This window comes from Halichoeres trimaculatus, unplaced genomic scaffold (assembly GCF_033239565.1).
Source record: "Halichoeres trimaculatus isolate MK-OKI-2021-1 unplaced genomic scaffold, fHalTri1.1 fHalTri1_scaffold_11, whole genome shotgun sequence".
Lineage (NCBI taxonomy): Eukaryota > Metazoa > Chordata > Actinopteri > Labriformes > Labridae > Halichoeres > Halichoeres trimaculatus.
Window position 1 is genome coordinate 14,535,742 of NW_027437189.1, and position 27,941 is coordinate 14,563,682.

At 41.2% G+C, this 27,941-nt stretch overlaps 2 protein-coding genes and 1 non-coding gene across 8 annotated transcripts; 1 reads left to right on the top strand and 2 right to left on the bottom strand.

Annotated features, from left to right (window-relative positions):
• Positions 1-3,668: 3,668 nt before the first annotated feature.
• On the bottom strand, positions 3,669-5,902 carry snai1b (snail family zinc finger 1b). Its single transcript, XM_074681803.1, has 3 exons — positions 5,653-5,902; positions 4,821-5,375; positions 3,669-4,560 (listed from the first exon to the last, which is right to left on the bottom strand). Exons 1-3 carry the CDS (start codon positions 5,732-5,734, stop codon positions 4,379-4,381), a joined length of 819 nt encoding a protein of 272 aa, XP_074537904.1. The 5' UTR covers positions 5,735-5,902; the 3' UTR covers positions 3,669-4,378.
• A 7,376-nt stretch (positions 5,903-13,278) lies between these two features.
• On the bottom strand, positions 13,279-13,350 carry trnaa-ugc (transfer RNA alanine (anticodon UGC)). The gene has a single exon. It is a non-coding gene; the product is annotated as a tRNA-Ala (tRNA).
• Positions 13,351-19,511: 6,161 nt separating this feature from the next.
• On the top strand, positions 19,512-27,939 carry tp53inp2b (tumor protein p53 inducible nuclear protein 2b). 6 transcript variants are annotated; one of them, XM_074682238.1, is made up of 5 exons: positions 19,512-19,799; positions 23,578-23,945; positions 24,576-24,893; positions 24,993-25,149; positions 25,244-27,939. In XM_074682238.1, the coding sequence occupies exons 2-5, from the start codon at positions 23,822-23,824 to the stop codon at positions 25,509-25,511; spliced, it is 867 nt and encodes a 288-aa protein (XP_074538339.1). In that variant the 5' UTR covers positions 19,512-19,799; positions 23,578-23,821; the 3' UTR covers positions 25,512-27,939. The 6 variants fall into 6 exon arrangements, with proteins under 6 accessions (XP_074538339.1, XP_074538340.1, XP_074538336.1 ...); XM_074682239.1 differs by having other exon boundaries at positions 24,576-24,752; XM_074682235.1 differs by having other exon boundaries at positions 24,576-25,149.
• Positions 27,940-27,941: the final 2 nt, after the last annotated feature.

Genomic DNA, 27,941 nt, shown 5'->3' on the forward strand with positions numbered 1-27,941 from the left:
GTGAGGCCATAATTATGAGTATACACAGGATGATTGTTTAGAGAGAGCATTTATTTCTGCTCAGCACTCCATAACAAAGTAAAACTCATCCGGCTGCAAACTGTCAAACATCAGCTTATGTGTACACAAAACCAAGGATGATTCAACAAAACAACATCCAGGCCTAGTATTCAGGGGGTATCAGCAAATAAAAAAGCAGCTATATATCAACTGTTTTCACTTCTTAGAGTGAAGAAATAATGCTAAGACATTCTTTCCATGGAAATGCAAAGCCTTGGGGAAAAAAATGGGCTGCAGATTCTAACTCAAGTCCAGCACAAAACACAATGACTGGAAACTACAGATGATTAAATGTGCTTCAAAACGCTTGAACAAAGAGTTTCATGACAAAGCTGCTGCTAATGAATAAGGGAAGCGATGCCAAAAACACACAAATCCAGCATAGAAATGAAATCATACAAATGTAATTGAAAGGATAGCTTCAAGCCAGTAGAAGACTATAACTAGAACAGCTTAGAGGGGAAAATAAAGTGACCAGACACTCAATCCACAGAGTTAAAGTTCACCAAAAAACACACAAAACCTCAGCGTCTGTAAAATATGTGACGTGTTTTGGAAGACATTGTGTCTTCTTAAGGAGAGCTCTACTTGACAACTACCGCTGTCAAATCAAGATGCCATCAGCTGGTTAGGTGGATAGCAGATCTCAGATCATTGACAAAATTAACACTAGCCTGCATTTTTCAACAGAGCTGTCAACAAATTATCCTTTCATTATCATATATAGAATAGAATAGAATAGAATAGAATAGAATAGAATAGAATAGAATAGAATAGAATAGAATAGAATTTTATTGTCATAGTAACAACTACAACAAAATTGAAGTCACAGCAGCAATCAAGTGAACAAAAGTAAGAAAGTGTATAGAAAGTGCAAAAAGGTCCATAAGAAAATAGATGACGACAGCTTGTCCATCATTCTCCAGTTCAGCCAGCCTCCACCTCCAGAGGGTCCAGGACTGAGCTTCTTCAGTTATTCTCCATCTCTGTCTCCTGTATCCTGTCTGCTCACAGCAGGTGAAGCTCTTCCAACATGGCGTTGGTGCTGATATTAGCTCCGTTAGCCATGTGAATAGCATGATGCTACTCTGCCTTCTGGTATTCCCTCTGTTGTTGGGTTAGCACGGCTAGCTCGTCCATCTTATTGGAGATAGATCTTACATTCCCAATAACGATGGATGGAAGGACAGGTCGATGTCGTCACTTCTTAGCTCACACCTGAGAACCAGCACGTCGTCCTCACCTCCTTCTCCTCACCTTGTGGGAAGACATCAGGCCTTACACTAGTTAGCATTGACATGCTACAGGCTGCTAACAGCTGAGTTCACATGTAAACAATGCTGCCATGGTTACATGTAGGGTCTCCAGAGAAACACAGGAGAAAAAGTATTAAAAGTATCACTGAAGCAACAAAAACGTTGGAATCCATGACCAACAAATGTGCCATACAAAGTAATGATCCACTCCAAATACAAAGATTACAATAAAAGACACTAAAAAATTACAAGAAACGGACAAAGAAGAGAGAGCTGCCGCAAAAGGCAGCCATAGCCAACAAGGCAGCACCTAGCAACCTAATATCTAATAAGAGTAAAGCTTATTCACGAAATGACCACTTGCACAAAAAAAATCTCCATGATAAAAACAAAGCTTAAATGCAAAAGGGAAGTCTGAGGGGAAAAAATTGTATATATTTTGATTTTCTAGCTTTGCCGATGCTCCATCTATAACAATAGAGAAGGCAGACTTTGAGACCTCTTCTGTAGAAAGTCACTAGAGGGAGCTCTATAGTTTTTTACATCACACAGGTTGATCTGTTCAGGGTTCTATTCAGTCCATGGTTTTTCTTTAACTAGCACCCCCTACAGTTTTGGAGTTTTCCTGTTCTGTTGATATCCACTGAATTTGTATCTGCTTGCTTTGTGGTTGTTTAAATTTTCTGGGGCTGAATGTTTTAAATGTACATCTTTTGGACTTTTAGAACTTAGTTGTGTTTGGGTTCGTAGCCAATTTCGTCTAATGAAAATCTTTTGAGTCGTGACTGATATTAGATATTGTCATCCACCAAAGTTAACTGGTGAGAATTCCCTTTTATTGGAAATCCCCTTTTCTAATTGGATCATTGCATTATCTCCTGTAACAGGAAAATCAAATTATTACAGTGACTCACTAGCTGACTGCACAGACAGCAGACAGATTTTTTTTTTGTCTGTCAGACGGCCATATTATATGTCTGTCACTAATGGCTCAGGAATGTCACATTAGTCAGGGGCCACATGCATGACGCTGCGAACATTAAAACACTTTGAGGAGGCCGATATGATATTACACACACACACACACACACACACACACACACACACACACACACACACACTAAATGAAAGAGAAAGGTGACAGGTCCAGTGATCTCATTGCCTCACAGCTACAGGTGATAGAGTGCCTCCTACACACTGCGCATCATAAGAAAATGTCCCCCCAGCTAGATGTCAGAGTTAAGTTTCAAAACAGCCACAGATTATCTGAATCTGTTGGGCAAAAAGGATATTTATATGGCCATTTGTGAAGCTTTAGTTTAGATTCACAAGAAATAGGTGTAATGTGTATGGTGCATCTCCAACACAACTCATTCATCGCTGCTTGTTTCTGTGCCCATGAAATAAGACAATGTTTGCAGTTCAAGTAAGGTTTAATCCCCCTTTTGTGGCCTGCTTCTTTCTGACTCACTTGCTGCGTAGGTGTGCAGCAGCTACATGACTCTTCCTCCTCCTCAAGAACAGCCTGGAGATATAAGCAGTGAAAAATCCCCCATTAATCACAGAAAAAACTCAAAATGTTTGTGTGGGGATGTGTGCAAGCATTCTTTTCTGGACCTGTTTACACTGGACAAGTGATCATGACAAGCCCTGCAATGTGATCCTTTGCTTTTTGAGAGCCTCCTCTACTCCCCCTCTCCTCCCCAAAACCCTGACATCTACCTCTCATCACTGGAAGCTATTGGAGGAAATGCACTGTTACCTCACTAAGACATGCTGGCGTCAGTGTGTAAGGGTCAGGAGGGCGAGAGGGGCTGTGGACACGTTGCTGCCATGTGTGCACCCTGGATGTTCGCTCAGCTGGATTGCGAATGAAGAGACTTCCTCGTGGAGTTCCTGTGAGCTGACCAGAGTCTGAAGGCAGACAGTTGGAGTAGATAGTTAGTCCTGACTACTCCTGTAAGAAGGAGGTCAGGGATTCCTCCACCAGGTTGATTTCATGATTCCTCCTCAGCTCTAAGTCACACCTCTTTTTTTTTCACCCACTATTGAGACCCTGTCTGCCTTCCACCTGCACTCCCTCAGTCAACCCCCTTCCTTTAAGCATGTGTCCTCCATGTGAGTACTGTGTTGGTGCTGACAACCCAGCAGGTGTGTGCAGGTGTTCCCCATATCACTCACCATCACACAAACTCTTCCCCTGCCCTCTTTACACTGACACACACAGCTTTTTCTTCCCATTCAGAATCTGTCATGTCTGTCCTGATGAGCTCATTAAGTTGTGAGTCACTTCAATACCTTTCGTCATTATAACTAATTTCACCAGCACAAAAAGTCTGGAGCAGGCAGTTCTTTTTAAAAAACAAAGCTTTTATTTACACATGGCAGAGAAAGGCACAGTACTATTCATTTGAAAGTGTTTGTCAAAAAAATACATAAAAAGTATGATTGTCCCCAAAACAAGAGGTTTGATATTTGACATTAGAAGAGGCAAGTTGTGTTTTTGGTCAAGTGGAAGTGGTCCTTTCATCTCATACAACACACACCGAATGTGGCATGAGCAGGGTCACCTGTCACCGAGGTCACGGCTAACACGTCACTCAGCACCCTGACTCCACAACACACTATACACAGACAGCTGTCCAAACACACACACACTTGCTCATACACTCACACATGCCATTTATGTATGATATGGCGAGGAATGACATACACACACACGAGCAGCTGCAACGTGGCAAGAGTCCCGGACCGGCCGGCACCGATGGAGTTTCCTGGGAATTAACTGCATGTCCAGCTGCCCTCAAACCACATACACATACACTGATACACACTTGTTAGGACACAGCAGAGGAAAAAGCTCAGCTGATTCCAATATAACCTCAAGAAAAAAAAAAGGAAATGAAAACAAACTGGATAATTTTAAGGCACTTAATAAGTCTTTGGGTAAAAGCGCTGAGATCCAGCTTCCTGCCCCATCCAGTGTCCCTTTTGGGTGTGTCTTGGATTCAAACAGCAAGCAGCTTCATCTGGCTTACAGTTACAGTTCAAGGAATGTGAGTCTAAGAGGCAGGGCAGCATCCTGACGCGCTGTGTTTGTGTAGCAGGGACATTCGGCTGAATGTTCTTGAGCAAGACACACACTGGTACTTCTTCACTTCGGAGTGGGTCTGCAGGTGGGCACGGAGGTTGGAGCGATCAGCAAAGGCACGGTTACAGTGCTGGCATGCAAAGGGGCGCTCACCTAAAGGAAATCAAAAGAAAGAAAAGTTAGGGGAATGCTTCTTTACTGGGCCAAAAGGTCCCTCTTCAGGTGGATGTTTCCTAAATAACTGTGAGATAACTGAGGGCTACTCTGATTAACTTAAAGCAGATTGCCTTTTGCATGAGATAAGGTTTGGTCACACTCAGCAGTAACATTTGTGCACAGTAGGAGACATCAATAAAAAAAAAGAGTCAACCAGCTGCTACATTTACAAATGAGAGAGTTAAACTGATGCATACCTGTGTGTGTGCGGATGTGTCCTCTGAGCAGCCATGGTCTGGAGAAAGCTTTGCCACAGGTGGGACAAACACACGGCAAAGTGTGTGAGCGAATGTGCATCTTCAGTGCCCCCAGGCTTGTGTACTCCTTGGGGCAATGTTTGCAGTGGAAGGCCGGGCGTGTAGAGACCTCACCAGGCAGGGAAGGCGTCTGCTGCAGGGGAGCACAGAGGGAGTGTGGGTGCTGGGCCATCTGATGGTGGGACAGTGCAGAGAGGCTGGTGTAGCTGTTGCTGCAGTGCATGCAGTGGTAGAGGTGCTGGATTATATCTGGGCTGGGAGGATCTGAGGTGCGGCCACCGTCATCCTCTTCCTCACCGCTGCTGCTGGATGGAGAGCTGCTGAGGTCCAGGGGGTGTAGCGGTGAAGGGGACAGAGACACTGGAGTGATGGGGGATAGTGGAGCAGAAAGGGTTTCAGCGCTGCTGAAGAATGGGCTTGTGGGGTAGCAGGTCAGGGCCGAGCTGTTGAGCTGCATTGGAAGTTCAGCCCGGGGAAAGCTTTCAGGCACCAAAGCTGGTGAGACAAAACAGAGGGAGTCAGGTGAAGTGTCAATTTAATGGACGGATAATCAAATTAAGCATTAAGCTCATTTTCATCTGAGGTGTCCTGTTACAGCTTGGGTTTAAGATCCATTTAACTACTCCCACAAACATTCAGCAGGTGCCCTGTCTTATGCAGAAGTAACGTCTATCTTTACTGGAACATTTATGTTCTCCAAAGGTGATCTCTTGAAATGTCTCCTCTTTAACAACCATACACCAGAGCAGAAAAATATCAGACAGGGACATACCTTTCTGGCTCTCCAGGTGGCTTTCCCTGTAGCATGGCTTCTTGTTGGAGAAATACTTCTTGACAAGGAATGACCGAGGCATGTTGTGGTTTAAGATTTTCCCGATGAGCAACAAAGATCCGTTTTCCGTGTGTTCGCTAATCTTAGGATCACTCACCAAGTCAGCTCTGGTTCGCGAATCAGGTGTGATACGGATCTGTCTAACAAGTGAGGACACCGCCGGGGTTAAGCGTGTATTGCTGACTGAAGGCAAAGCAGCGGCTTCATATAGTAACCTAAGGGGAGAGGCAGAGGGGTGGGTGGGCACTTCCCCGCCCAGAGACACACCCCGTGCGTCAGGGTGCCAGGCCAGGCACCTTCGTACTAGCGAAGTGCCCCCAATGGGCCCAAAGCAGGAAGGCTGTGCATTTCACTGCCTCATAGGTCCATATTTACATTACAATGATGCATTTGTTTGTGTAAACATGAATTTCACCTCTGAAATGTGCAAAAATATTTTTTTTTTTTAATTAAAAAAAAGAGTAGGATAAACGAGAGGAAACAAGACAATAAAGACGTATTTTAAAATGGGCAGTTATTTATTTATTTTAAATTTCTACCCAGCTCTGCAACCCGTGTCATTAAAGAATGAAACTGCAGCGTCCTCTGTCGGTTATAAATGATCTCCCCGTCAACTCTATGTTTTAAATCTCTACATGCATTCAGATTCATTATTAAAAGACTATACCTAAAATGTGCATGGGATAGCCTATGGTTTAAATTTAAGACTAGTGACTACTTGGAAAAATATAATAGTAGATGGAGATGATTTCTCCATAGTCTGAAGATGTTTTTTTCATTCATCTTAAATGTTAAAGGACTCTAAGGACACTACGACCTTTTCCTGCCACCTATAAGAGTCTGATTTGGCTCTTTTGTGCGTCTGTGCCCCGGAGCTTTTACGCTCCCACAGTGAGAAGCATCTTGAGAAGGTACATGAGACAAACGCTCTGTTCACTTGGCAGTACAAAACACAAGACGCATGGATCATCCTGACTGCAGCTCTCATTCTCTGTCTCTCTGCGGGGAATAAACTCGTGTGAATAAAAGAGGCACTGTTCCCCAGCTTGCTCACAGCATGATCCGAGGTAAAATTAACCCAGCTGTCAGGAGCATTATGATGATGTAAAGCCAGACAGGGCCCTATTTAGTAACGTGCCTCCGGGTGATATGTTGGGATGATGCCCCGAGAGGAAATGGGGTTCACATCAAGGCGATTTACCATTTTTACTGAATGAGAAATACCTGCTGCCCCTGGTTAGCGGGAGCTGCGTCCTGCTCGGAAATTAAACTGTTACCTGTTTGTCCTCGGTTGAATAACGATTGCTGGATTATTTTAAAAGATCGAGTTATAAGTGTAGATGAACACCCCACTGCTTCCCGATTTCCAATTTATCATGCCCCTTAAGTGAAGTAATCCTTTAATCTTATTTCAAGGCGTTTATCTCAATTTCATGGCTCTGTTTCTGCGTAAAAGGTTTTAAACTTATAATTTAATCCCCCCCATTTCGTGTTGACGCAAAGAGTTTTTTGCGCCCCCCGAGTGTCTTAGAAGTTTCCTTCCAGGATGAGTTCATGCACACACCCTTTGAGTCTGAAATCAGGTGCCAGCCATCACACAGGAATGTGCGGTGCCTTCAGTGGGTTCTGTTTAGCATTGCAAAGAGTCTAAAAAGCTCCACGGTGGCCGCTGATGGGGCTATATGCACCTGTCTAAAGGCGCCATTGTCACTGCATGCCCAAAAGTTCACACGTCGTTATGGTGCTTGTTGACGCCGACGCCACGTAGACTGGAGGTCATGAGGGCAGGACAGCAGTAAAAACAAAAAGCAAATAGCAGAGACACACGAGAAAGTAATCTGAGGTGTGGGTTTGACTGCACAAATGGGGTCTGAAGACATAAACTTTATGTTACATCGCAAACAGAGATGACATTCACATCAGGGTGGTGATCACTTTATCCACTTTAATGTCATCATTACAAAAAAAGTCACCTGACCTGAGTCTGTCAGGGTGAAAACAGCTGGTTACCTTCTGTTGAATTTGCTCTTCAGATAGGGGGCAGTTTGCAGACAGTCCGTGTAACAACATGGTCAGAGTGACCTCATAACACACCATGGACGTGAAGACATGAAAAGTTTGCTGCTCAGTCAGAACAGATGTTCCCTCCTGTCAGGCCCCAGGGATAAAACCAGTTAGCGCTCCCACAGAGGTTCAAACTGACCACTGAAACCTCTTAAGATTTAAAATGATGTAGTTGACTGAATCTTTGGTCACATTAACTTCAGGTTGGAAAGTTATAAAGATTCTGACACAAGATGAAGGTCAGATAAACCCTTGTTACAATAAATCTGACTCACGTACTCACAAATCTCAAACGTTTTTAAAGGCTACAAAACTTTTACAAAGGTTTTGTTGATTCAGAAAGAAATTTACAGTACAAACGTTACCCTCCACCCTCATAAGTTTCAGGATTATGTTTCTTTTTGTTGCAACTTGAAGTGAGAAAATTCTTACACAGACAGAAAATACCTTGTGTATGTGTCATGTATTTATGCATATATTTGGTTAACTTCTGTTGTTACTTGGTGGATAGTTGCTGCATTTTTAACCCATGGACCCATGTTTTTATAAACACTTGAAAGCGCCTCATAACTGTTTTGAAAAAAAGTTATATGTCTTAAATACTGGGAAAGGCTATTTATTGGTTGAAATATAACAAAATCTGACCTAATCTCAAATATCAGAGGATGAATTGGTGAAAATTGAAATCATCTTTTCATACAGCATTAACTTAAATTGTAATATGAATGTAGGGGGTTATCCTCCAGTGTCTCCTACAAACATTGGCCCTTGGAAAGTGGCATTCACAGTAAACCAACAGGATATAAAGTTCTTTAAAATCATGGCGTTTGTAGTGAACCTTTCACATCTGTAGCTTCAGGTTGCTCTTCTTCTTCTACTTGGAAACTAATTCACATCAAATCCAAGTTAATGGCTGGTGATCATCCTGCCCTCCATCATCCTTTTATATTTCTGTAAAAGAAGCCAACTCCCAAACAGCTTCTATCAATGTGCAAATGCTTTTCTACAGTGGACAGTAAACAGGTCTTGTTTTACATGGAAATGCCCTCTTCTGATAGCCTTTGAGCAATCTGGTTCTTTGTTGGTGTTGAAATCATTCAGACACCATCCAATCATCACTTGAGTGAATTTACATTTGATGTTGAAGCAGGTCATTTTTTCCCAGGGTGATCCTGAAGCAAAACAACAGAAAGATCAGAGCTGAGTCTTTTTTGTCTATGTGATGATGCAGAAGACACAGTAACTCGCCCAGTGTGAGGATGTGACGAGTGCATTGCTGAATCTGAAAGGAACCAAACGAGCGTGTGAAAAATCTGCAGCACCATCAAGGCCATTGTGTTCTATAGAGAGGAACCAGTTTGGCATGAAGTTACATTTGGGAGGGTCCCAAAATGACCATTACTGCCTGATGACCGTCTTTAAGGCTCATGTGTGCTGCTTCTTAGGTTCAGAGGTCCATAAGCTCAGCAGGAGAGAGATAAGATTACCCCACTGGAATGCAGAGCTGGTCATACGGACCCACACTCCTTCTCACATGCTCTGTTTGTACACACGCCCCAGCATAAGTCCTCCTCTAGAGAGACCCAAACACACTCATACACACACAGCTGAATGATTGTCAAATAACTTACTGCCAGACACTGGGTCTGAATCAATAATTCTTTTTGTATCCTGCCAGAGATAACAGTAGATATTTTACAGTTAAAAAAACAGCACAATACAAAAATTAAAGCCAACATTTGGTTCACAAAAGCAAATTCTTGCTCAAAACTCCTTTACCCCCCCCCCCCCCCCCCCCCCCCCCCCGCTACCCAGTGTACAAGTCTGAGAAAAGTATGACTGATCCCTCTTTTTAACACAAAGTATTGTAATTTCTAGAAAAGTAAATGAAAAAAAGAGGTCAGTTAAGGGGCTGCTGCTTCCACCAGCTAGATATGCCACCTTGGTAGACTTATAACCTGCTTTCTGTATCATACAGACTGGATGTGCATGTCCTGCCCTTTATTATTAAAATAATATCTAGGGCACAAGCTGTTTAAAATGATCTATCAACAACAGATAATTGATAAAGACAAAAAGCTATTTGTGTACTGCCATTGTGTGATGGCCTAATCAAACATTGTATGTGACAGAGAAACATATGAGCAAACACATCACTCTCACTCTTTACATGCAGGTGATGAAAGAAGATTTGAGTCCAAACAACTTGACATGAATTAATCAATGTATCACATAATGCACACAAACTCACACTACTTAAATGGAAAGTGTCCCACAGATGCTTGAAAAAAAGAATTTGACCAGACTAGTTTCTGCCCTGACCTTATCTAGACAACATGCAGACACCACAGTCAAACCAAAGGCCTCCTTTGATGTAATATATAGCACCCTTTAAGGTCTTCTGGTTGTCAGTTGTAAGTTTGGAAAACCAACACATTGGAAGAGGAATCAAAAGTGTCTAACATTTTCACTAAGTTCTGTTTATACAAGTGTGTTCTCCTTAATTTATTTATTTATTTATTAACTTTTTATTTTTCTTATCCAGTGTATGTTTCGTGGAATAAGTCTTTTGTCTCACATAACTATATCTTGCTTTTGAAAGGTTATCCAAAAACACAAATGGATTAAAGATGGAATAGCCAACCATAAAAAGGGAATGTTTGGCTTTTAGTTTTTTTGCGTTTTTTTTTTTCTTTTTTTGCCTCTTAATTGAAAACAAAAATCAGCCACATAAAGCAGGGCTTCAAACATACATCACTACATATGTTATTGGAGCTAACCTTAAAAGTACAACGGGGGGGGTGGGGGGGGGGGGGGGGGGTGGGGGGGGGTGGGGGGGTGGGGGGGGGGGTTGCTTTGGCGCTTTGGCAAGGTCCAGGTTATCTATGGTGGGGAAGGACTGCAAGTTGAACAAGTTCAGCAAAACTCTGATAGGCTGACTGAGTCATATTGTATGAATCATATTCATCATATTGATGTCTGCTACTGTTCTCAAGTTTAGTGCAACTACTTTTATTATTTCTCCAGACAACACTGGCCTAATTTGCGTAATCTCTACAGAGTTAAAGGCCTAAGGATCATTAAAGGAGTACTTCCAGAAACTAAAAGTTCCAGCAGCTAGTTCTCATAACCTGTTTGGTCAAAAGTGCCTGATGAGTGTATTCTACTCAGGAAAACTCTTTTCACTTTCCTGAAGGAGATCCCATTTATTTTGGCACTATTCTAATTACAGGTTTAATATGTGTAGCAGATTTCATATTTATTGTATAAACCTCTTCTATTGGGGGCCATTTACACCTCAACGGTTTTGGGGTGAAACGCAAAAAAGCATCCGACAGCACAACAGTTCTGTTCTTATGATCAATGCAGACTATCATGTTGTGCTTGTTTTGCTCAATCTGCTGAATCTGACTGTCTTTCAACAAAATGTTCATTTGTTGCATCCCTTCTGCAATTTGTGTTTGCAAGAACAACAGATGATAGGCTCAACTCAACTTGGTGGAGTTCTACCAAAAATGGCTCCTGGACTCCTCCGTTATAGCCCCAGCTACAGGTCTGGCATGCTTACTACAGCATTTTCAGTTCCTCAGCATTTTATGTGAACTCTACAGTGGCCTTGAAAGCTCACAGCACTGCAACTTAAGAAGCGTATTTGCAGCACGTTTTTCTAATGTGCTGTGTTTTGGTCTTTGCAGCGTGTTTTCTAAATGGTGGGCATGTATTGTTGAATTGATGGAGATGTATTCTTTATGTGCTTGTGTTTTGTATTTTTTGCATATGCTTTTATAAGTTGCGGCACTGTAAGCTCTTAGGGCCACCATCGAGCTCAGATATTTGTCACTGCGTTTTATCTTTTTTTCGGATGAAACATTGTCGAGTAAACAGGGCCTTAGTTGTAAAAGACCAACTAGGCAGTAAATAATAGAAATTTCAATGGTAAAACACTTCTTTATCTTGTACATGATGAACAGTTTAAATCTGTTAGAAAAATAAAACATTTTATAAAACAGGTCTAAGAAAAACTGCAGCCACACATTCCTCATATAAGTTCCAGATGTAATTGTTTACACAAATAAAACGTTTTTTTTTTTTTTTTTTTTTTTTTTTTTACAAATGTTTATCATAATTTATTTAATTGTATTCATTGTTGGCAACCACAAAAGTTTTATTTTATGTTTTTAACTGCACTCTTTAGATTTTTAAGTCAAGTCTTGAAATTATGTCTGCCCTGGATCATTGTTTTAATCACATGCAATGTTACATCTTCAAATTCTGGTGCCCCAAGGAAAATATCTTAATAATAAAAAGATACTGATAATTATTTAAATTAAAAAAAAAAACTCCAGTTCAATGTCCACACTGTATGTTAGTTTCCTTTGTTTACACAGAACATGGGAAAAAAATCGAGTTGGTATTCGTAGAGAGCAATAAACAAAGAAGTGGCGTCATCTACCGTTTACATTATGAACTGACATACTGTTGCAGGTTATTCTGCGAAAAACCAGAAGGGGGCATTCGAGGTCCAATGATGAATGTGTCATTTGGGGTTTTTAGGTCAGCTGGTAAGTCAGAATTCAGGTTCCGCGTGGATGTGTGCAAAAAGAAATTAAACGTGGATGTGGCGCCATCTACCGTTCGTAATATGAACTGGCCTCCTGCGGGCTAATTGGTAGACCAGAGGGGGGGAATTCAAGATCCAATGGTGAAAGTGTCATTCTGGGTCTCCAGATCTGGCAGTCAGTCAGCAGTCAGATAAAGCTAAAGGCAGAAGTGACTGTTGGTTCACCTCATATTCCTCCTCCAGGAATGATAGCTTGACGCCTGAGGAGTAGGTGTATTAAAGTTTAAGCACTTCGTGAGATCATAATGTACAGCCATATAATTGCATACTTGGTTAGGTAAGTGGGTGTCCAAAAAAAGGGGGACTGACCCTCCAAATATGTCCAGCCTTAATTAAGTCACAAAAAAGGGACACCTTCCTCTTTTCAAGATCTATCACAGTGTTCAGAGAGTGTCAAAACCAAAAGGAGCTCTGAAAGGAATAGATTTGAAGACTCCCAGGATTTCTGTCAGTCTTCACATTACTTCCTCTCACAGCTGACAGACAGCAGCCCTCTGATTTAAACCTCTTCACTGCAATTACACTAAAACATTTCATTATTGAAAAAGTAAATGTAAAGATTGTGTCTTTATTAAATAACCCTTCTTAATAAATAAATCCAGAAAATAGATCCACCATCATACCTACATTTCAACAAGAATCTATTCAACTGAAACTGGACCAAGAACACTCGCGATCTCTTCAATCTATTCAGCCAATAAATTAGTCATGGCACAACTCCATTGCACGTGTATGGAACTATACTACATTAGGCACTGCAAAACCTGAAATCCACGTAAGAGGCATCAGTGTTGTTTCCCTTGCAAGTTGTCACCATACAATATTTAGATATAATGATGACACAAAGTCACGGCAAGTGTGGCCGGCCGGAGAAAAACAAGTGGAGATGCCGGGGATTGAACCCGGGGCCTCATACATGCAAAGCATGCGCTCTACCACTGAGCTACATCCCCTACCGGTTAAAGGGGAGACGTACCACTGTAATTAAATATGCGTCTGCTGTCATGTCGGCATCTGTAAAATGTGATGACAGTGGAGAGAGTATTTCTGTACCGACTGAAGCCAAGTTACGTAATTTAAGACCACAACTTTAACCTGGTTTCAACCTTCGACCGAAACCTGTGGACCGTACAGTTTTCATTGTGTTGGTAAAAAGAAAAAAAACTCACAGGGTGGTCGACGTTGAAGAAAAAGAGGTTCAGAAGAAATCAAGAAATCCACAGTCCCTGCTCACCAATCAAAGATTACACGATACATTCAACAGTTATCAAAAATAATAACCCTAATAATAATCCGAGAAAATGAAATAAAATGTTCTTTTTTATTCATTAAACTAACATCATCAACAAACACAACGGGACAGTTGAAGTAGATATTTTTGGCTCTGACTGAGACCATGTTATGTAATTTCAGGACATAACTTGATTTCAACCCTTGACCCGAGCCTATGATGTGTAGTTTGTATGCGAATGTACATGTTTGTGTTTAAGTTAGCTTATTACCACTTTATGAATTGGTGCAAAAAGCCTGTAGACTCGATTTGTGGCTCTAGAAACTCGAACCTGTGTCGGGGTGTTTTTTTATGACCTTAAGACCTCTACTGACATTAGAGGGGATAAATAGGAGGAAAATGGTGTATTTGAGGCACAGTTTACAATAACTATTTTTTGACCTGTGCTATTTCTAGCCTTCAGGTCATGTTTTGGTTTCAGTTAGGCATTATATCCAAGCCAGAGGATCATCTTCCCATGCTAACTTGGGAGAACTGGATACTTTGATTTGGATGGAGACCAATGCGCCATAAATGTCAGAGAAGTTAACCCACAGAAAATGTGAGATAAACTCAGTAGGACACAAGTGGTTGAATTCACTGCTTGCTCATCACCTAAGGTATCATAATCCTGTAAGGAATTTAAAATAGCGCCCTCGTTATGTTTCAGCCTCCAGGGGAGCGTGAATGAGGGGCTATAACCCCCACTGGAGAGCACAGCCTGTCCTCACCCAGACGGTGTTTATCAGCACACCCCTGCCAAGGACACCACTTCCAGGCTCTGTTTGCCTAAGCCTTGTAGGGACAGACCCATGAGATGCATGCATGGCCTGAGAGGAGGGATGAGGAAGGGACCAGAAGTGAAGTAGGAAGAGTTATGTAGACCAGCCTCTTCTCCTCAATCCCTCTGCATAAAGAAACACACCCCTCTCTCAGAGGGCAGGGATGCTTGTTAAGCTCTGTTATTGTGTGGTATAGCATTGGTAACAGGGGCTCACCATATTAAGCGCATGCTGTGTAAGGAATAGCAGCCAGACGAGTGTAATGTTTGCTGAGGGGGGATGTCCTGTAACTGTGAAGTGCTGTTGATAGCAGCATGACTGTCTGCTGGGAATATGACATGCAGAAATAAATTCTTTATCTCAGGGAACACATGCCTCCTGACATTATAATTCACAAGCCAAATACAGATGGGAATACAGAGAGGTCCTCGGCCCTCATCATGCAAACCAAAGACCTCTGAAGATGTAAAATACATCTTTTAATTGTTACAATTAATGCATTTTACCTCTACAGTCAGTCAAAAATTAGGTAGTTTTACTATTTCACTACAGAAACTTAGATTGCAGATATTAATCTGCAAGAGAACATTTCTAAGTTCTTAGAATCATGCAGAGGCCAAGTCAATGGCCATTTATTCCAACCACAGTCTCCCTTACATAGCCTACAAAAACAAAATGCACATAAACAAACTTGGACCAGACATCAAGGGAAACAAGCACCAGCTGCATGAACTGACTGTTGAGCTTTTTTTCTTCTTCATCATCTTTTAAACAGATGTTATTCTTTCCACATTCCCATGTGAGATTTGAGATTCTTAACACTTGCCATGTTCACTTTTAGTAGCATTTTGTGTTTAAGACAAGCAACAACCTCTGATCATGAGAAATGAAGCCCATGAGGAGGTGGTTAAAACTGCAGTTCTTTGAGATTCCACTTGGGGCTTACAGCAGAAATTCCTGACACTACTAACACAACAAGCAAAAAGAAAAAGAAAAAAAAAAGGCTTTTACAGCAGGTTGGATTCAAAACTTTGTATCAGGAACAGATTGGGGACATCACAGGGACTACATCCATAAAATCATTCAGTCTATGGTTAAAGATCTGTCACAGGGTGGATAGCTATCTAGCTGAAGATAGATGTCTGAGACAGCTATCTAGCTGATATATAATAATATATAATATATAATAATAATATATGATAACAATATAGAGATGGGGTTCACAGGAGTAGATTTATATCTACCCTACTTTTGCTGAAAGTAAAACAGACTGTTAGTATTTATATGCCTCCCTCCAAGTTTCAGAATACTGTCATAGAACATGTACCAAAGATGTACTATGTCTACCAGGGTTCTCTTAAGCTATGTATACAATGATATTGTCAAACACCCCTAGGTACATGTAGCATGGTAGTACTATAGTGCAAGTGCAGGGGTACCACCATGGTACACGTAACATACCGCTACTATAGTTCATGGAGGTACTTACTCTGTAACCAATATGGTAAGAGTGGCAAGAGCACCAGGGTACCTTGGTAGCACCTGGGCCCTTATCATGGTACTACACTAGTAAGTAGAGTACCAGGTTTAATGGTTGCAATAGGACACTGGCATGGTACATGTACAATGGTACAATCAAAAGTACTGTGTTACTTGAACCATAGAAATGCCCTGATTTGAATACTATGGTTAACTACAACATGGTAAGTGTACCGTGGTAACCTGTTTATACTGCTAGAAAAGCAAAGTCTTCTTTCTTTCAAAATACTGCATGAATAAACAAGACTTACCATGTTAAAACAGAGCTGTCTGTATACCAAACAGTACTTCCTGCATTTTGCTTAGCTAGGCTGATCAAATTAAGCTTAATATCTAAGTCTTGATAGTGGAATCAATTCTTTAATGTTACCTCTCAATAAAAGGTAAGTCTAATCATTGAAATATATGGGGAAATATATAACATAACAACCTTCACTGCTGCTAATGTTAGAAAGTGGTAATACAGTAAGAAGGTCTGACCCACTATCTTCTTTTGGCTGCTGTCTTATCATCTACCAGCAGCCAGCTATGCAGGGGCAAAGGAGCCTGACATCCAAGAGAGAGAGGCACAGAAAATAAAGGCTGCAGAGCTGTATGCATAGGAGGTCACAGGGGTTCTTCAAGAGGTCATTCAGAAATTTAAAAACAGAATTGTGAGGACCGGTTTGTTTTTTGTTTGTTTTCTATCCCAATGTCATTGGTTAATGGAATAGGTTATTTATCATTAATTTTAAAGAAACCTTCCATGGTGACTATTATTAACTCTGAAACTTTGTCAAGCAGTATATTGTGGAAACACAGCATAAGGAACCCAGTGATCTTCCTTTGTGTCAGCCCTGTTACAACATACACCTCACCCACTCAGGATTTGTTTTTCCCCACTCAAGGAATGGATGAGTCGTCAGTTCAGAGGCTTTTTTCAAACAAGTTTGTCTACTGTCTGTTTCAAGAATCAGACCTCTGAGTCAACCTGTCAAGTACCACACCTTCCTTCCTCTTTAACTCTAACCATACACACAAAACAGCTGTGTTTACAAAACAAGTGTTTGAAACCTCTCCGCATTCATGCACATGCCTTGGCTGGCTGTGTCAGCTGGGGCAAGGGCAGGCATGCTGTTAAATAAGAGCAGCGTGTCACGTTCATTACCATGAAAACACACACAGGGCAAAAGAGAGGGGGCGGGGGGACACTGCTGTGAACTTTCCCCTATTTCCACAACCAGTTCGGGGAGTCTGTGGGAATTCTGTGAAGTACAGGCAACTTCGGCAAAAGCTCAGGCCCAGATAAAGAAACTAAAAGGGGCAGACAATAGTGACATAACCCTTTTCCTGTGTGTATTTAAACCCCAATTAGTTACATAAGAGGTGATCACATCCATTTAAATATAATAATTACAAATGCTTCGCATCGCAATAATAGTGAATCATAGATACTGGCACAGCATTGGATGCTGCAAGGACAGGACATAACAGGTTTCATGATTACGCTGAAGTTCAGATGTACAAACTGTTCTTTCTAAAAATTCATGTTCAGCATGTTACCAGTGTTTGGACACCATCCCAAAAGCAGAATGACAAGGTGTTCAGATGTGTCTATGTGAGTTGACTGGGACTCGGTAACTCTATAGACTGAAAACTTAAGAAATATCACGCTGTGCTACCCTGTCTTCCTGCTGTGGTAGTAAAATAACAAAATGTGAAACAGACAGCGTAGTTTACTTCCAAGCCTGTGTGAGAAACAGGTGTCTGGGGACACAGCACTGTTAGGTGTGGTTCATTTGTTTTCAATTTGTGTTCCAGACATCTAGCCACACAGTCTGCCCTGTTCAGTCATCTGAACATACATGTTTGTGAGGGAGACGCACATTCCTGAGACAAAACGCTGCTATGTCAGGTTTGCTGATAAAAACTGCAACATGCTACACACTTACAGAGTAGAAAACTTCACTTTTCATGCTAAATTGAGGTTATATTGTGGCTTTTGATTGGTAGACAACTGATAAAATAAGTTCTGGTTAATACCATCCGTGTCTCAACTATTCTCATTTGGGGCTAAGCTGTCCCTCATTAGGAAGAATAAAGGAATCCAAAAACATGTATAAAGTACACAGTCATGTTCTCAGCTTCCTGAATGAGCTGAGAAGACTTGAAATGAGCTTTCATATGCTGAGAGAATAGGGCTAACCCAGCTCTGATCATCTGAAACTGTTTGTTTTTTTTAATTTATTTTGTTTATATATTTAATCTTAGCAAATAAAAATCCTCTCCTGCAATACATTGATATTGTCAATTTGCGGTACCGGTTAGCACACATTGGGCCCACCAGAGCAGAAACACCCAGATCAGAATGCAGGTCAGGTATAGTGGCTTAGTGGTAGAGTTGGAAGGTTGACAGCTGACCCCTGATCCCAAAGTCCACATGCCAAGTGTCCTTGAGCAAGAGCTAATGTAGAAGTGATTTGAATGTAAAAAGAAAAAGAGTTGTGTAAGTCTGCTTTACTTGATAACACACATGAACTCACACGCATCAACAGTAATTAGTCCACTCAATCTGCAGTAATAAAAGGCAGTGGGTTTTGTCAAAGACTGCAGGGTGTAAAGGTGACCACCAGGGGGTTTTGAAACCCTGCCACAGCTCATTGGTTACTCAAATGCTGCATTCTGAAAAAAAATCATATGATTGGCTGGTGCGCAGTGAGTGGCACGTGGAGGTCCTCCCTAACAAGGCGGAGTGAAAGCAGAGATACAGGAGGAGGAGGGGTAAGAGGTCTATTTACAAATGAAATTTAAAGCAACACCACCCGCATCTCCGGACAAGGAGAGATTATCTAATCTGCAAAGTTGCACTGTTGCTGATCATTTGCCTAGTTAAGTTTGGAAGGATGCATTGCAGTAAATAATTAATCTTTGAACTGTGTCACAAGAGGAGAATATGCAAACAAGACAAAGTTGTTTTATCCCTTGTTGGGTGTTGTATGCTATCTGCTCATCACTTCTAGAAAATGAAAAAGTTCAAACTATTTAGACACAAGTGTCATAACGAAATATTCACAAAGCAAATTGTGCAACACAAAGATAATCATTTTGTGACAGTGGTCCAAAGTCACGAGTTTATGTCATAACTTAGCTACTGCAGCTTCCTCTGTATGTGGCTCATTTTAACTGATTAAAAATCAAGCTGGTCACTTTATCACTTCCAAAAAACAGACTCATCATCTCTTGTTTCAAAAGCTTTAACATCAATAGAGATCCTACATCAGTTTACCATCCCCCAGCCCTGACTTCTAACATCAGGGATGAAAAGAGCCAAAGCTGATCACGGAACGGTTTCAGAGGCAAGTTTCCATCTGCTGCTGCAGGTTGACAGCTCCTCTTGCCTCCCAGCCCCCACCCTGTTACCTAGAGAGGCCCGGCTCGTGGCTTGTGTAATATTCTGATTGGCCAGTTTGTTTGATGTGGGCGGGGAGATGGGCGGAGTCGAGCGTATTGTGATCTCACAATCAGCTGTTTTGTACGCTCTACATTCTGATCCGAGGATCAGCTGGAGGCAGCAATAAACAGAAGGAAAATCTGCAGCGAAAACATTAAGTAGAGGGGAGGAAAAATAGCTGCAGATGTTATGATCTAAAAATAATAATCAGTGTAAAATTTTACACGAAGATCTTCTTCTAAGAAGAAAGCCTTTTATTTTTGTATTATAGTGTTTTGACTACCTCACTTTAAGACTATCTAAAGCTGTGCTTTAAGAATCGTTGTCGTTTCTACTGTGTGTAAGATCTCGTTTACAACTTGAAAAACATTGCAAAGGCAGGTAAGAGATTTCTTCTTTCGTTGCTTTTAGTCACATAGCTACCTGTTTTGTTTTATGTTCAGGCTATGTGCTATCAGAGGTATCAAGCTACACTTGTCTTTGCCAGGGAAGCGGTTGCATTCCCCCATAAGCTCTGCATGCAGAAATATCACATATCGACGATTTTGAAATCAAAGAACAGGCAGAATTGCATCCTTGTATACCAGTGGGTCTTTGTATTGTCTTTCCTTGACTGGTGTGTGATATAATTCGCGAGGACCCTTTATTAGGTCATTAATAGATTTGGGACAGCAACCCAAAACTAACGGGTAAACTGGGTCGTTTCGACGTCCTGTATCCTGAAAAATGACGCCAGTGAGAGTTCTATCTCCCAGGATACAAGAAACCGTTGTTTTGTTAAATGCACCAAATGCTGATGTGGAGTCGAGTCGATGGCGGATGTTGATGTTTTTTTCTGGGAGGCGGACCCTGAGGACTATAAGGTTTTGAACAAAAAACTGGCACTCTTGTTAACATCTGAAAATAGCATTTTTCCCTATCGTCGAAAGTCTATCCAGTTGATGACTTTCGTTCGTCGTCGCTGAGCCACAACTGTCATTGCTTTGACCCCTCAGCTGTAGGGCTTATGGGGATAATTCATGTCTAACCTGAATACTCTGCAGAAATAGTCCTGTCTTCTCTCTGACAGCCGGCAAACTAAGGCCAAGATAGAGATATATTTTGGCTCCTTTAATTAAAAAAAAAGTGCGTTTTAGTGTATTTCAGGTGTAAACATTGTGTATGATTGCGTTTTAACGTACCGTTTGTTTAACAGTAGACCATAACCGTCGACCATAGCAACCAATGTCATGTAAAGCGTTTAAGCAAGATTAAGATCTAACACGACAGTTCGTTTCTATGCCATAATATGCCATAAACACTGTTAATACCTATCTTTTTTTCCGTTTGCAATTTAGACCTATTTTTCCCCTTCAGTCTCCATATAGGCTGTCTCTGTCAACGGCGGTGACGTCAGCACAGCGTCTTGTTGCCTCTTGTTTTTATTTCGCTGGTCCCCGCCCATATAAATAGTCCCCTCCCACTTTTAAAGAGACAAACGTCAAAGGGATAAGAGCTATTTCAGTAGACCTGCTGTCATAAAAGTTAGATAATATGCAGTTGTGTGACAACTTAAGCGCAAATTAAGACAAATAAGTCAGATAAAAAAACACAGTTGATTCTCATGCAAGTGCATGAAGTTTTCTTTCCTAACGATTCAAGAGTGCCCAGTTTTCTATCCCCCAGCTGTTCTTGATTGTATAATTTAGGTTCTAAAAAAGTAGTTCAAGTGTTGATGGTGTAAAGGCTACCTAAAAAAAGAAAAAAAGTCCAAAGAACAAATACTTACTACATAACAACTGCACACAAGATAATTGTGTAACCTATACTTAAAATATTTATTGATTCAACAACATACTGTACCCTTATACAGTGAAATGAAAAATGAAAAAGATACAGTAGAGAAAATGACTTAACAGTTGATGGCTTTTCTTCCTCTTAGTGACATTTATCATGTCAGTGCTGTGCTGTCAGTATCATCAGCTATATATACACTTCTTAGATAGTCCTGGATGAGCCTTTTCACTCATCAAACTGATAAAACTCCTCTATCAGACAAGTTTATTTTTTTTCTTTGTGTGTTTTGTGGATGTCTGCTGCACCTTGTGCAAATTAGCCTCTAGGCCTTGTTACTCAGTTTGTTTATCTTTATTTTATTTGTCACAGCCCCATGACTTAAATTTCTATTTGTCCAGGAATGCAGTAAAACAATCTTAGAGACTGACTGCATTAGGAACTCAGTTCAGACTTGGGTCATGGAGTCTGTTTGGGCTTCCCTCTCAAAATCCAAAAAGAAAAATAGACATTTTTTAATAGTGAGTTAGAACAAATCCATACATTGTTAAGTAGTAAAGTTTTAAAACATGCTTCTTGGATATTTTTGATCAAGAGGACCAATGTCTTTTTGTAAGCCTGATTTCACCAGACATTTTCACCATCGTATTTAGTATATTGCTTAAACAGCCTACTCATTGCAGACCATGTCTGCTGAAATGAATCAGTCTAACTTAAGAAATCTGCAGGGCACTGAGCAGTTACAGTAAAGATGCCTCTTCCCTTCTTATTTCTGGAGGTGGCCATGGTGTTTTTCCAAATAAGGACAGAAAGTTTCAGCTTCCCATCATGCATATCCCCCTTCAGCTCTCTTTGCTTCGTATACTAATCTCACCTTTTAATCCATACTCCTTCATCATCACTAACCTCTGTCATTTTTATTTTACTTATTTAGGCAGGAGAGCTAAAAGTTAGCAGCATATATTGAATTTCAGTTAGAATTTAAGGACAGACTAGCTGGGAATCAAAAAGACAATTGACACAAATATTAGCTGGAATATGAACCTCTTCTTAAACTTTAAACTTGTGTAGAAATTAACATATATATAAAGCAAACAGCAACAGAGCCCAGAGTAAAAAAGACAACTGAAAATCTGGTGAAGATTAACACTGTGAACTCTTGAGTCAATCCTTTTCTTTTTTGAGCTCAGACAGTTTAAGTAAATAAAACTTAGCCTTTGAACATGAAAGGTTTGTCTCGTCAGCGATTGCTACTCAATGTTTTACGCTGAACATTACATCATCATGTTCACATTTAGGCCAGGCACTTGTCCTTAGCCTCAGTACCATCAATGTATCTTTCCCTATTCATGTTTAAAGTCACTTTATTTGATTTTTTTGAATGCTAAGGTCCTTCTTTCACCTTCTTTCACCCCCTCTACTTCCCCTTTGCTTCGACCATCTGTCCACAGACTTTCCTGATTGTTTTTCTACATTTCTCAGGGGTAGAGAGTGCAGCCATTGTGCACTAGCTTCTTACATACAGCTGCCCAGCTCAACCAACACTGTATTCATCCCTAAACCATCGTCACCAGCACCATCAAGCTTCACAGCTGCTAGTCAATACTTTTAAATTGAGAATGGGTCAAATAACTGTGTAGAACAGGTCAACCATACACCATGGGCACTAACCAAACCTGTTTTTCAAGCAATTTTAGGTCACTGTTGGAGTCTATGGGCTCAGTACTTTGCAGGTTGACTCTTAGCTATGATCCATGAAAAGGCTATAAATACACTCGAAAAAGGTATTTCACAGTTGATGAATCGGTTCTGTCTTGAGTTGAAGGTGAAAAAATTAGTCAACATACAGTACATTGGCACTCAGGAAAGTGACTACTCACTGTCAGTGTGAGCGGTGTGCTATTTCATTCAATATTTAAACTTTTTGTTGCACAACTTGTGACAATAGTGCTGCTCTCTAGTGAGCAAAACACCAGCCGGTGAAAATTAAATGAAAATACATGAACATTTATTATGTTACTTCTAAAAGTACACAAATCCTGAGAGCCAACAGCTGATTTTGAACACAGCTGGAAGATACCTGCAATATAGACAGCCCTGTTTATTTTAGCATTATGTAAACCTGTCAATACATGTCAAATGCGTGCAGGTTTAAGTCCAAAAGATAGTTCCAACATGTCGTGAAGTGTCCTGTTGTAACTCTGATATGGCTCTCATTGCTTAGGTTGCTCATTCATTGTGCTTATCTAATCCACTGACCAGCACCAGGAAATTACCCAACGACAGATGTCTCTATTTTTTTTTATACATCGTTAAGCGATATGCTCATCATCATCCCCTTAATAGCTCTAACAAACATCTTTTTTCTTTTGCTCTCTCCTTCCAGGCCTTTGCTCCAAACCAAGTGAAACCTTACATTTGCACTACTGAAGCCTGTCCACTCCTGTTTGACAAAAACTGAGATCCAGCAAAGGGCTTCAAGTTCATTGTAAAAGAGAATTGTGTAAACAGCAACAAGTGATACAGAAACACAAATAAGAAATTCAATAAGGCAGCTACAGCTTTTTCTTTGTGGAAGTCTAAAGAAAAAAAAGCACCGAAGTCATCAACACTCGAGTATACAGACAAACATGTTCCAGCGTCTGAGCAACCTGTTGTTTGGGGAAGTAGAAGAGGTGGCAGCTGAGCTCAAAGGACCCAACCCCTGTGTGACGGAGGCAGACGAGGAGGGATGGATGCTTGTCAACCTGCCTGGTGAGTAATGGTCAAATTTTGCATTTTATAATGAAAGTTCCTGTACGTTACAAAAGTTTCAATATTCACTTGCATGCTAATAACCTAGCAAGTGTATAGATAATAATGGCTGTGATGGGATGAGGTGAAGAATTAGAGTGGGCGTGGCACACCCTTACTATTGCTCACCCATTACGCTGCATCGTCATCTGTCAGATGATGGCGAAGACAAACCTCCCCTTCCTCTTTGTTAATGATCTCAGTCATGACAAAGTCAATTAGTAAGTGAAAAAAAAATCGGCAGTGGTGCCCAGTCAGAAGCCAATAAAACATCAGAAGTAGCTATCAGCAGAGTCAAATGCTTTGTCACCAACATAATCAGAACCTTAGAGGGTCAACACAACTAATGATGTGACTCTTTTATGTTTTGTGTTTCCTTACCCCCCTTTCTCCCCTTCTCCAATATTTTAAACCCCCCTACATTCCCCACACTGGTATGTGTGCCTGTGCGTATGTGATCTCTCAAAAATTGCCCCTTCATCCCGCATGGCTCTTATTGAAATTCTTCCATACTTTTTCCAAATCATGTTTGCAACCTCCTGCCTAAATCTTATATCCTTATTGGCTGTCTCATCACTGCCATGCATTTAGAAGAATCTGACTGCATGATGCAGGCTGAGGATGAGAAGGGAGCCCCACTTATTGCACAATCATGCCCAGACATTGACCAATCCAATCATCAAGACACACATACAAGGACTGAAAACCCCGCCCCTATTCCCAATGTGCCTCACAAGCGTCGTAGGACACACAAAGGCAGGGCCCGAGGTGCAGTAGCATCATCAGACCCCCTTTTATGTCAAAATGCTAGTCTGTCAAATTTGGGTGCTGCTACACCTGTGACCCCGCCAAGACGGGTCAGACTGTCCACACCCTCCTCAACCCCGTCAGTGTCCCCTGGTTCAGGAAGTGAGTGTGGGGGCAGTGGGGGTAGCAATAGGTCAGGTCCAGAGAGAGGCTGCATGGATGAGAGCTGGTTTGTCACCCCTCCCCCCTGTTTCACTGCAGAGGGAGCCACAGCAGAGGCCAGCCCAATGGAGGACCTGCTCATCGAGCACCCCAGCATGTCTGTGTACGTCTCCTCCAACAACCTGTCCATGGTTTCCAACAGCAACCTGTCTGTGGTGGGAGAGGAGAGCATCATCAGCCTGACGAGCAGCGTGAGGTGAGAAAAGTAGCCTTCTTTGTGCTAGCTCTACTTGACCTTTCCATCCTTTTTTAGCATCTATCACAGTAACACCTTCTTTTTTTCCTTGCAGCAGAGTGGCAGAACCAGCTGCAGTTCCCGCCACCCGTGGCAGTATGCCCACCAGGGTGACCCGTGGAGCTGCAGCCCAGGCTGGAGCTCTTGCCAAGGTCACCCAAGTGGCAAGGGTCCAGCGTAGCAAAGCCCGCATCGAGCGGCGCCATCTGGGCCGCAACCGCATCCACCGCCAAAACCTCACCAGGGAGCAGGTCCCTCGCCACGCAGCCCACGTCAGAAACTCCTTCCTTCACCAGCCCAGCAAGCGTAACTTCTGCCACTAAAAACCTCCCACAGCCTGGGGTGGTTGTTTACTCTGAGGGCATTAAAAGTGCATGGTCAACTCTGAGACACACAACATTAAATGTGTTCATCCACTGCATATTCGCTTTACACTTTATCAAAATACGCTCAGATGCAAGTAGATCTTTTTAACCTATACTTGCTAGTTTGACGCCCCATTCTGCTATCATGAACCAAGCCCTCTGAGTAGATCTGTGTCAACCATTATCATGCTTATCGCCCAGTGCAGCACAGGTTTACTTACTAGAAAAACATTTGAAAAACAACAAAAATTTTAACTATTTCTCTTTTCTCCTATCTAAGTAGAATATTCCTCTTTTCTTTCGCTACTCCTCAAGGCATGTTTTCTTTATTCAACCATTTAAATCCTAAAGTAAATTCTGAAGTAATGATCTGAAACATAATTGTTTAGTAGTTTAGCAGCTTTCTGGTGGGAACAATGCAAGACAGGCAAATGAAGCCTCACAGGGAAAACAGCTCATCATGTCTTCTAAGATATTTCTCACAGGCGATTATTTTTTGAGCTTTTGGAAGGACATACCGTGTGTGATGAGCTTGAGAGGAAAATCAAAGAGCAAGTGTTTCCCTTACATGTTGATCAAGGAAATATGGGGCAACCTGTGTTGTAATAGGAAACAAATATTGTGGTGATTCTCTCTGCTCACTCTGTGAAGGTTTGGGGAAAGTAGAAGGTGGTGAGAGGATGAGCAAAACAGACTAAAGAGTAACAGAAATGAGGAATCTGAGGTAGAAAGTATTAAGATGAATGTGTTAAGTAACCCTCTGAGCTTAGCAGAAAATGGCCCTTTGCATATTTCAGATTTTCAGAGTCAAGATGAATTTGTACAAAAATATGCAGAGCTTGCCTCAGGGTTACAGGGAACGTCAAGTTATAGTAAGTGCAAAGCGGTATCAATGGCAACTCTTTATTTTGTTTTGTTTGATTGTTTTCTGCTCATTTTGCTTATTTAAGGGAGTATTATTTTACTGTCTCTGTCTGCATTGTTCAACCCAAGAAAGAAGATGGCTTGTTCCTTTTAGATGAAGAGAAGTTTCACTTTAAAAAACAACAAAAAAAAAGTTCCTTACAGATCATACGCTGCATATGATCATTAAATGTGTGGTCTGCAGTTCTAAGCAATGTGCCCGGCACACATTGGCTATTTTCACCTCATAGTGTGTGCCGTGATCTTTTTCATTCAAACACCAAAAGTATGATCTTTTCACACATTTACCCATCTCTCTGAAAAAGCACTGACTACTGTTGTGAGACAGGGGGCACTAATGTGTCTCTAGAGTCTAACAACACCCATCTTCCTCTGACATGCAACATCCTCCAACTCCATGACTGTCTGTCCAGTCTTCACCATCATCATCATCTTCATCATCATCACACCCAGCACTAACAGTGTCCACATAAAGATCTAGCTTACTGATATGTATTCAACAACAATAGTTAACAATGGTGCTGAAGTGTATACTAATGTTTGTAAATTATTTGAGACATGGATGTAAGTTTGCACTGTCATACATTTTGTGAGTCAAAGTTTTAGCTGTGTGCTGTGTGCTTGTTTTTTTTTTCTTTTGTGATTTTTTTCTTTTTGTTTTGATTCAAATTATGTGTGAGAAGGTGTACTGACATGCTTATTGCTAGAAACTCCTTAAAAAGAAATGAATAATGCTCATTTATTCATCTTGTATATATTACAGAACAATTTATAGCTCTCTGGTAGATGTCAAAGCCTCTCTCAGGACTTGTGTCCACAACATTGTGTCCAATGGGACAAACAAGAATCCTCTCTCTGCCTCACCTCTGTTCTCATTGTTAAATCAAGAGGGCATTTCAGCAGCCAAAAGCTGTGTCTTTGCACCAACTTGGGCCATAAAAACAGCACTCAGCTCAGAGTTGATGTGCCATAGGCAAACACTGCCCTCTAGAGGGTGTACGTAGCACAGCACTAGCTGTATGGATGCTGGTGAGGATGTCATGGTTTTAATGCAGTTAAAGTACTGGTGTGTTCACTGAACAGGCTGGGAATCTGGGGATCTATTTTGGTCTGCTTGGGAATGGAAAAGTCTTGTCTCATATGGGTCATCTGGTTAGAAATACACATCTTTTCCTTTGAATCAGATACTACGTTTTCCTATTCCCTGTCAATATTTCCACAATGCATCTGCTCTATTCAAAATTTCTTAACATTTGTTAATTTATTCTATTATCATAAGAATGATTTTTTTTCTGTTTAAACATAATGTATCCTCTTAATTTCTTTGAATGGCGCAATAGGAGCGGATCTGAGGTGATGAATTAAACATGCACACACACACACACACACACACACACACACACACACACACACACACACACACACACACACACACACACACACACACACACACACACACACACT